Source organism: Musa acuminata, chromosome BXJ3-2 (genome assembly GCF_036884655.1).
Source record: "Musa acuminata AAA Group cultivar baxijiao chromosome BXJ3-2, Cavendish_Baxijiao_AAA, whole genome shotgun sequence".
In the NCBI taxonomy this organism is placed as follows: domain Eukaryota; kingdom Viridiplantae; phylum Streptophyta; class Magnoliopsida; order Zingiberales; family Musaceae; genus Musa; species Musa acuminata.
In genome coordinates this window covers 30,760,530-30,770,551 of record NC_088350.1, presented here as the reverse complement: position 1 = coordinate 30,770,551, position 10,022 = coordinate 30,760,530, and the positions used below count along the sequence as shown (strand labels likewise).

Genomic DNA, 10,022 nt, shown 5'->3' with positions numbered 1-10,022 from the left:
TTTATATTTGAGGTATTGTATGTTAGACATGTCACTATGGGATTAAAACAATGGAAGTAGATAAAAAAAAAAATAGTATTGGCCTAATTTTTACTTTCAATCGCACAATATTACCTTTCTTCACTGTCCTTTTACGATTCAATTCTGATGAATTGCCTTTTTAGGATTCATCATACCTATCTATTGTAATGGATTCTGATTACAATTGATTTTTCTTTGTTTTCTTAATAAAGATAAGTGGTTAATTGAATATATAAGGTGTAGTTTTGTAATACGAAGAGTAGAACTGTTGGATATCGCCAAATTGGATGAATGAGAAGCTACATAAAGTAAAATTCAAAAAGATAGATGGGAATTGTGTGTGATGTGAGATGTTATAGGAATATACAAAAAAACATTTATGAATGATCAAGAAAAGATGAGAGAAATATGCAGCATGATTGATATGAGTAAAGGTAAAGGGAGATTAAAAATATTTTATTAGAAACTAAAAAAATATTAAATGATAAGTTATAGGAATATAAAAAAATATTTATGAATGATCGAAGATAAGATGAGAGAAATATTCAGCATGATTGATATGAGTAGAGGTAAAGGGAGACCTAAAAATATTTTATTAGAAATTATAAAAATATTAAAATATTTTTTATTTAAATTAAAATATGATATTTTGTAGAGCTTTATGTACGTAAAAAAATTATGCAATTGACCATAAAATAATTATTATTTTATATATTTAAAAAAAGTGATAAATTTGGGATTTAAACATAGAGTCTTACAATATATTATTAAAGTCTTTATTGACTAAGTTAGCTGACATCTTCGAAAAATTGTCATTGTTGTTGTTGTATATACAGTTAGCTTAGTTGGATAACAAATCAATATTTTAGATGTTTAGAGTTATCCATAAAAATTTGAATCTTATATTTGATGTGATTAAAATTTTATTTTAAATATAAAATTTATTGGATGAGATTTCGAATCATTGAATTAAATGTCATTCAATTTTATTTAAAGAAAATTCATAATAATAATGCTCTAATTTTTTATTTTTTCTTGTAAAATATAAAATTCTTAGTTTATTTCTATAGAGTGTTCCTTATTTTCTAAAATGTTCTAATTTTTTCTTGGCCTCTACCTCGCTTATGTCATGGCAATGTCTCGTCGCTTCCACATTTTTGCTTTTGTCGTCATCCATCTACCATACTTGTGCCTTCATTCACTACTGTCGAGGCATTAGTACATTCTCGCTTTCTGCTCCATTGTCCTCGTTATTGATTTTGATGGAGGAGAAATAGACGGTCATGGTAAAGCTTCCCATCCCTCCTCCACTGCATAGTCCACCACACCACCGTTCGGAGTTGCTCCTTTGATCAAGTAATGATGAGGGTTTGGAAGCAAATGTCATGATAGTATAACAAGTGTAGAGCTCGAGAGAAGACCCAGGTGATAAAAGAAAGATGGGTAAGGAGGGATTGTCATCGATCTCCTTGTAGGATCACGATTGTAACCATCGGAAGTCAAGGACACCATAACCATAAGGGTCATGGTGGAGGATGGCCTAACAACAATAACGAATGAGGGACAAATGTGATAAAGTAGTGGCTGACAGGTGGAGGCCAAGACTAATATCATCTTCTAGAAAATAAGGAATGCTATGTAATAATAAATAAAAAAAGAATGCTACTCACGAAAAAGTAAAAACTTTCAAAGTTTTAAATAATTTATCATTTTATTTAAATGGATCGAAAAAATAAGAGTTGAAAAAGAAAAAAAACAAACTATTTATCTATAAAATACTCATATTTTGGGCATTTCTCAACTAGTACTCTCCATTTTAATTTTTGTTTTCAAACAATGACCCTAATTTGTAAAATATCTAAATTACTCTTAAAAAATTTCCTGCTAAATTTTTCTATCTTCTTTTTACTAGTTTTACACTATTGTAGTGTTTTATTTGATTAGTTTGTTGTGTTTTTCAATAATATTTATAATACGTTTATTGTGGTGATAAAAACACTATAATAATCTAATTATTTTTTTATTTGGGTGATGTTAGTTTCTAAACTATTATAAGTACCTATTTGAATCATATATCAAATGGTTTCTAATATATCAAATGATTTCATTTGGCTCATTTATAGTGTTTATAAATAAGCTTTACAATTATGATGGTTAAACCATTATAATAGATCGAAAACATGGTAAAAGATCAAAACATTGTAACATATGAAAAAATTATGAGGGGCAACTTAGATATATTTAAATTAAGGGTACTATCCAGAAAAAAAATCAAAAGAGGGAGTATTGTTTAGAAAATACCCAAAACAATGATAGTTTATAGGAAAATCATAAAAAAATAAAATATTTTTTTAAAGTTAACTTTAAGAATTTCCTATGTAGCTTCTTTTAACTTTAAAAATTCTCATATAGCATTGCTAGTTGAGTAAAAATATCATTTTAGCCTTGCCTCTGTCTTCACCATTGTCTCCTCTTCTACACCGTTGTTGAACACCAAGGGCATCACAAGAGCCCATACCAACCTTAACCACCTTCACCATTTGTCATAAGTACCGACAGACCCATGCGTAAAAGTGTTCAGACGCGTCGTAAATGATTGGCAAGATTAGCTTACTCGTGAAGGTATAAGCATGATGTTTATAAGAATTTTATAAGGTACAGACATTACTTGAGACGTTAATTTTTATAAAAAAAATTAATATAAAAAAAAAATAAAAAGCGCTATTTTAAAAAATATATTGGTTTTTTTAAATTCCGGAATTCGCTTTTATTCTAAGAAAAGAAAAAAAGATCTGATTGCTGCTATTTTTACACGCAACAGGAACACCTGTCAGCGCAGCTGGAATTACTTTGTTCCGTAGCCGGCACGCGGCACATCATTGCTTCGTCTGGTCTCCGGGGCACACGTGACTGAACGCGGACCCCACTGCGTCAGACGGCCATTAAACGGACGGTTTAGATCCATCGGTGAACCATCGAACGCTGTGGATGGCCGCTTCAGGACCTGAAATCGAGGGCAGCACCGTAAATATCTATCTTCACATGAGGTTATCAGCGGGCTAAAAATGAAAGACCGCAGTAAGCGGGGAAGTCCGAGAGGAATGAGGATTATCTGTATCATACCCAACAGAATTCAGTATTGTTCGCCATTTGAAACATCCATTGCGACGGGGTCCCAAGAAACTATGTAACGAAAACCCTAAACTTTGGTTGGCGTGATACAGCGGATTCGCAGAGTCGTGTGCAGTCAAATTTACGCCATTTAAAATGCCTTTACTTTATGTCCTCTAACGGCACTTTTCTCTTCCCAACGGCACCGCCTTCTATTTTTAGCCTTCTTTAGCTTTTGCTCACATTTCGTACTCTCCGTTGTGAGCTCGCTCACTGACCCTTCGCCGCTTGCCTTTCCCGCAACGCTTTCGCAAGGAGGCTCTTCATCTGCCCTTAGTCTTGCCTCCGAGCTCCATCTTAAGTTCTGCTTCATTCGATTTCTCGGTGAGCATCGGATCCGCTTGATCTCGACCTTTTCCATTTCTATCTCGACGTTTCTATCATTTTTTTCCCCTCCCTTTTTGGTTTCTTTCGAAGAGCTTTGGACTTGAGCAGGGGATTTGTTGCTTATTCGTAGGAGATTTCTGGTCGTGATTTGGGTTTGCCGCCTTTGGATTTCAGTGTGAGCTCTCTCGGCTATGATCGATCCTGAAGGATATGCATTTTAGGGTTTTATTTTGGTGCTTTGATGCAGGAGGGGATTAGGGTTTTGTGTTTCTGTCGTTGAGGGTTAAGTTACCGTCTGGTTGTTTTCTATTTGTTTTCATGTGGGCGTAGTCCAGTTGCTATTATTTTATAATTTTATCTTTTTTTTTTAAAAAAAATTCCCAAATCGATCTTTGCGCCGAAATCTATTTGCTGTTTCAGGTATATTTTGTAAATAAGCGATTAAATTCTTACGGCCATTCAAAAAAATATTTTGATTTATCACTGTTCCTATAACACTGGAATACAATTGTCTTTATATGAAATGTGTTTAATTCAATTGAAAGTGCAATAGGCACTGATGAAGTCAATTTTGATTTATTTTGAATATTAGTAAATGGTCAGAATTCTTTTACCTCGTCTTATGTCTACTGTGTGATTTATATGCAGTTGCAATTTAGGAAGCTAGGTTTTCCTGATGGGGAAATCTCCTGCAAAGTGGATTAAATCGGTGCTTTTTGGGAAGAAGGCTTCTAGATCTCATACATCAAAAGCAAAGGATTGCTCAGTATGCAATTGGGACTTTGGGTTTTTTATGAACTACATTAATTTGCTACTTGTTATTGCAATTGGTCAATTTCATTGCTAGCTCTCTTCCTGTGAAAGTTTTGCTCGGTAGTGAAACACATTTGTGTGGTTGTTACCATAGAAATGTTATCATTTTCCTGTTCTTTTTTGTTAATTTGTGTGGTTGTTACCTGTGCAATGGCTAGGTTACTCAGTTGAATTGGTACATGATTATGGAATAAGTTAATTTGGAAGTTGAAGAGATATTTCATGTTGGATATATATTTCTTAAAGGTATATAGCTCAATGAACATATGTAATCACTGAAGCATATAAATGAGGATTGACGATTCCAAAAACAACGCAAGTGACTGACAGATTGCCATATGTATTAATGTATATAAAGGTATAAGAGTGTCAGTGAGTTTTCTTGTGTTTCAGTGCATGCTGCAGAGATGATGCTTCCCTCTACTAAGGTTCAAGAGACACTACCCAATTGTAGAGATTGCAGTAATGGTGTGAGTTGAAAGAAAAGAGAGAAGTGAGGTGATTATATATGTGAGAGATGTCAGTTATCAACTTTACGAGCCCTAGCCAAAACTATGAAGGTCATTTTTGGTGAATCATGAGAACCTGGGGCTTTAATATCCTCAGAGACAAGCAGTGTAAAAGGAGTGGATTTCTTCATTTTCTTGGGAGGGAGATGGAAAGGGGAAGAAGATTGGTTGATGCTGCAACTTTCACTTCATCTGTTTGCAATCTTGCTTGGGAAATAGGTTGTACTTAATTCTAATGTTTCTCATCTTGATATAAAACACACCTAAATCACCTTGCATGCGCAAATGCACTACTGCAACTGCTTAAAAGATACATATATGCAATGAAATACCGTAGCGCCTTGGACTATACTACTACACAGCCACAACTTGTACTATCTTTACTTGATTCATTCATATACAACTTTTCGGCTTTTTTTGTCAATTCATTTTCGATGAATGGCTTAGGTTTTTGAGCATCATTTAGTTTAAAATTATGCCATGACAAGGTGTAGGATTTAGTAAAAGTCGAGGAGTAGGATGAATATTCATCCTTGTCCATAGATTGTTATATTAAGAATATGCTGGGGTCATGTTTTAAGTTGATTTTTTTTCCAGTTGTATTATGGTATGGTTTAAGAAGATAGTATAAATGTTAGGACCTGTAGTTAGAGAGCTTTAGAGGTCTATTTAAGCAAGCACTCATGTGATTACAAGATTTTCATAAAAGAAAATTCTTTTTAGACGAGTTCTCTTAGTTTGTTTTAGGAGAAGCCATGATAGAGGCGTTAGGTTGAGTGAAAAACAAAGTGAGTTTTATAAATTTATTTCGTAAAAATAAATAGCTTGTTCACTTGTGAGGTATTTCTTTGGAAAGACTTTTGAACTTTGTTTTACTAAGTTTTTTATCTGCACAAGCACATCATGTATAATCTACTATATTTGAGTGCTTGATCACTAACTGATCTTCCGATGTTCTTATGTATTATTGAAGAAAGCTGCAGTTGAAAAAGTGCATGTTGCTGGGAAAAAACCATCTCTTGTTGCTGTGACTTCTCCAGTGATTTCTGAACCAGTTCTAGTAAACACCAATTCAAGTGGTCGATCATCAGAAATTAGGACAGCTTCGACTTCCAATACTGGAGCTGTCACGTTTCCTTTAAGTCAAAGTTTGCAGAACCAAGTAAATGTTGGACCTCATGTTTCAAGTGATGCAACCCAAGTCTTGGAAGAGTGTGCTGCTACAAAAGTTCAAGCTGCCTTCAGGGGTTTTCTGGTATTCTTGTGGAATAAGTACAGTTTGCATCTACTATGTGCTTCCTCAATTTTTATTGATCTTGTTTCATCATCTATAGTAAAATCTCTTGGTAACAGGTGTCATACACACTTCTATTGAGATCATTTGATCCCTTCTCTTGAATTCTTAAAAATTGATTTCATATGCATAATGCAGAACACATGGGAGCACTTAATGAATGGGGTTATCTGCTTTATTCTGTTTTAATATCTGAATTTATTTGCAGTCACGCAGGGCGTTTTGTGCACTGAAGGGCATCATAAGACTGCAGGCTCTAATTCGTGGGCACCTGGTGAGGCGACAAGCAGTTGCCACCCTCCATTGCACGTGGGGCATTGTTAAGTTTCAAGCTCTTGTTCGAGGTCAGCGAGCCAGGCTTTCAGGTATTGGCCTTGAAGTTAGAACGAAATATCGTCGAGTGAAGAATGTGGTAAGCATCTGTTGATGGATTTTAGTTCTTAAGGGATTCTTTGATTGTTTTAATTTATTGCCATTTCTTTTATTCTGTAAATTCCAGCCTCCTTGTTTGCATAAATTTTATGACATATGAGTTTTCACTGTAAGCTATTGCAGTCTCGCAGTTTTCTAAACTCGATTCTTTTTAAGTATGGTGATTGTCTTTTGTAGGATAGCAAGAAGTTGGACTTTTCAAAAGTGCAGCTGTCTTCCAGCCGATTTTTGTGCCAGGTAGGGAAACTATATATCTTTTAGGATTACAATAATATCATGAGATCATAATTTTTTAGGAAAACTTCACCTCATCATATTTTTGGGCAAAAAAATCATGTTGTTGCTATCCATGATATGATATCTTTTTGAGAGACATAGGGTTTTAACTTCTTTTGGATCAAAATTGTCCGAATAGAAGGCAAAGTTTTCAAGAGCAGATCTATATGCACTTGCATTCATGTGAGCCAATGTCGTGGCACCTAGGGTTACTATTTTTTTTTCTTGACAAGTGTGTAACATATTTGCAATTGCACAGCTTCTTTCTGCACTGCCTGTTGCAAAACCATTGCAGATGCATTATGATCCAACGGAACCAAATTCAGTCTTCAGTTGGCTGGAACGCTGGACATCCTCATATTTCTGGAAGCCACTTCCTCAACCAAAAAAGCCCTTAAATGTGAAATCTCGGGTGAGGTGCAGTAGTGCTGTGGAAAGTGAATCGGTCAGACTAAAACCAAATGTTCATAGGAATGTGCCTGCAAAGGTTGATGTCATGACCGAACCAGAGAGGCATAAACGCCACCCAAGGAAAATGCCTAGCCCTCCTGCTGATTCTATGGTGGAAAACCCACAATCTGAAATTGAAAAGGTCAAGCGCAGTCTGAGAAAGGTATCTAGTTCTACCAAAGAGGCTTCCGAAAAGCCAGAGTCTGAAAATCAGAAACCAGCTTGCACTCCGAGGAAGGTGACACCCTCATTATCTGATATACCACAACACAGTATTGAGGAATCTTCAATGAAAATTAAAAATGAAGGTGTGGCACCTCTCGACAGTAATTGTGAATTCGATGCTACCATAAATTCGGTAGCTTTGGATGGGCCTATGAATCCAGAAATTGTCGACAGTCCTGCAATCAAATTGCATACATCAGAAGATATCTGCAATGAAGAGCTAAGCTCGAAAGATAATCAGAGTAGCAATGAAATCCAGAAGAGTAGCAAGAGGAGGGTCTCTTTCCCATCAAAGCCAGAACCTTTAGCAGAGAATGCCTTGCAGAATGCTCCCAAGTTGCCAAGCTACATGGCAACCACTGAATCAGCTAAGGCAAAGCTAAGAGGACAAGTTTCACCGAGGTTTGGATCTGATTCATTGGAAAGAAATAATATCACTCGTCGTCATTCTCTGCCTTCTTCCATGAATGGTAAGTTAAGCTCACAATCACCACGCACACATAAGTTGATCCAAGCAAGCTGCAAGGATGGGATTCGAAATGACAGATCCTTCTCATCATCAAGAGATGGTAGTGGTATGACTCCATTCCTTGTCATTTTGCTCGGACATATTTTGATATGAATCATCTTATGTTTATGTATTAAATTTTCTGAAAACATTTTGCTCTCATGAATTAATTTGCCGGGGCATTTATAGTTGCATGGAATCCAGTCTTCAGGGTCTGTTTAGTTGCTACATTCCATAGGATCCAATCATGAAGAAATTTAAGTAGGATTGGAAAAAAACACAGATAGTTAGGATTGGTTACTCGGTTAGTTGTTTGGGTCAACCAGATAGAAAACTTTTTTGACTCCATGAAAATGCCTGATCCCACCAGATTTTTTTTTGTTTTATTTTTTCCACTGTGCTTTTTGAGAGGGAGAGTGAGATAACACTTTTGTCTCTTCCTCAGACCTAGACTGTTGGTTTCTTTCCATCTCTTCTGGCCCATGTTATCTTCTGCTGCCTGTGGACACCGTTTCCTGTTTCTCTTCTGACCCGTGTATCCAAAGCAACTCCTGTCTACCTCCTACATTTCACCTTACCTCCTACATTTCACCTTCGCAGTTCGTCATCCTCACTTCAACCACTGTTCCTGTTACCATCTAATGTTCTCTAGCCACCACTCTGTTATCTGACCATGTGCCCATTATCATTCATCCTTCAACCACTTCATTGTTCATCTTCCAAGCACCGCATTCCTTGCATACTTGATGATTGCCATCCTCCCATCTGCTTCCAACAACAGCCTGGCGTTGTGATCTGAACACTCTTATGTGGGAAGTGGGAGCAGAAGTACGAAACGAGTTTTCTAATACTTTTCCCTCATGCATTCCTGGAAGAATGCAAAACAGGTTTGTTTTTATTCTAAACCTATGGCTGCAACCCATATTTGAAGCAAAGAAGAATTCTTGTAATGTTGGATGTCAGAACCTGCAAACATGCTTTGTAGCAATCATCTGTACCAACTGTTCTAAGACGCCTGAGGCCTATGCATGCACATGATGACCTCCTCACGGCTAATCAAAATTTGTATCCATGCATCTTTTTCCTTCTTTTCCTGTGAAAAAAGAGTGCAGTGCCTATCTGTCTTTGGAAGGTGGGAGACCTTTTTGTTCAATAAATGAAATGTAATAATCATAACCAACCAAGCTTTTTCCTAATTGGTGAGAAGAGAAACCTGGTAATTGATTGGGTTTCACTGAGATTTTTTTAATTTTCATTCTTGCAATTATTGTGTATGCCTCTTCCGTTAAAAACGATGATGTGTAACCATTACTTGGTTCTTGATTTTTTTTTATTCATTTTTCCCAATGTTTCACAATAATACAGAGAGGGCAATTCAAGTGGAATGGAGGAGGTGATGTTCTCGGAATGGTAATTCTCAAGTTCTTCAAAGAGGATAACCTTTGCGAGTTGGCAACAGTCTTCATTCATACCGTTTGTTTTGAGGTGTAAAGTTGTGCTGTAATCGTTATACCATTTAGCTGTTGCCAGCGTGAGGTGTGTACTGTCTATGCTATGCTGGTATTCACAGCTTCGATCCCTCTCGAGTGTGGCACGGTTTCTTTTGATCTGGTTGCTATGCTTTTGTTTATGCAACAGAGTTGTCTACTAAGAATCCTCAAAACATGAGATAGTACATTATCTTGTTTGTCTTCATTTTCCAACATTTGGTCATATTATAAGCTTTCTTTTGTGTTGATTCTTCTGCACTCGTCTGGTAATACGATTTTTGAGAGAGATTATCGAGGTTATGATGTTTCTCCGCTGCAGTATCATTCTATCATCAAGTGCAAACATCTGGTTCTCTCTGTAAACGTCCGTTTGTGTTGGTTTTTCATTCTTCAGTCTTGTCTGATGATGATTTTATCTAAGAGAATTTTTTCGGATTGTAATGTCTCTGCCACAATACCTTAATTAAGCGCTCGTTTGTTGGACCAGTGAGAGTGACAGATGTCGA

At 36.2% G+C, this 10,022-nt stretch overlaps 1 protein-coding gene across 1 annotated transcript; it reads left to right on the top strand.

The window, feature by feature from the left end:
- The first annotated feature begins 3,343 nt into the window (after window positions 1–3,343).
- LOC103975433 (protein IQ-DOMAIN 31) lies at window positions 3,344–9,764 on the top strand. The gene is made up of 7 exons (XM_009390398.3): window positions 3,344–3,516; window positions 4,168–4,285; window positions 5,815–6,096; window positions 6,344–6,547; window positions 6,745–6,804; window positions 7,103–8,093; window positions 9,392–9,764. Exons 2-7 carry the CDS (start codon window positions 4,196–4,198, stop codon window positions 9,421–9,423), a joined length of 1,659 nt encoding a protein of 552 aa, XP_009388673.2. The 5' UTR covers window positions 3,344–3,516; window positions 4,168–4,195; the 3' UTR covers window positions 9,424–9,764.
- The last annotated feature ends 258 nt before the right edge of the window (window positions 9,765–10,022 follow it).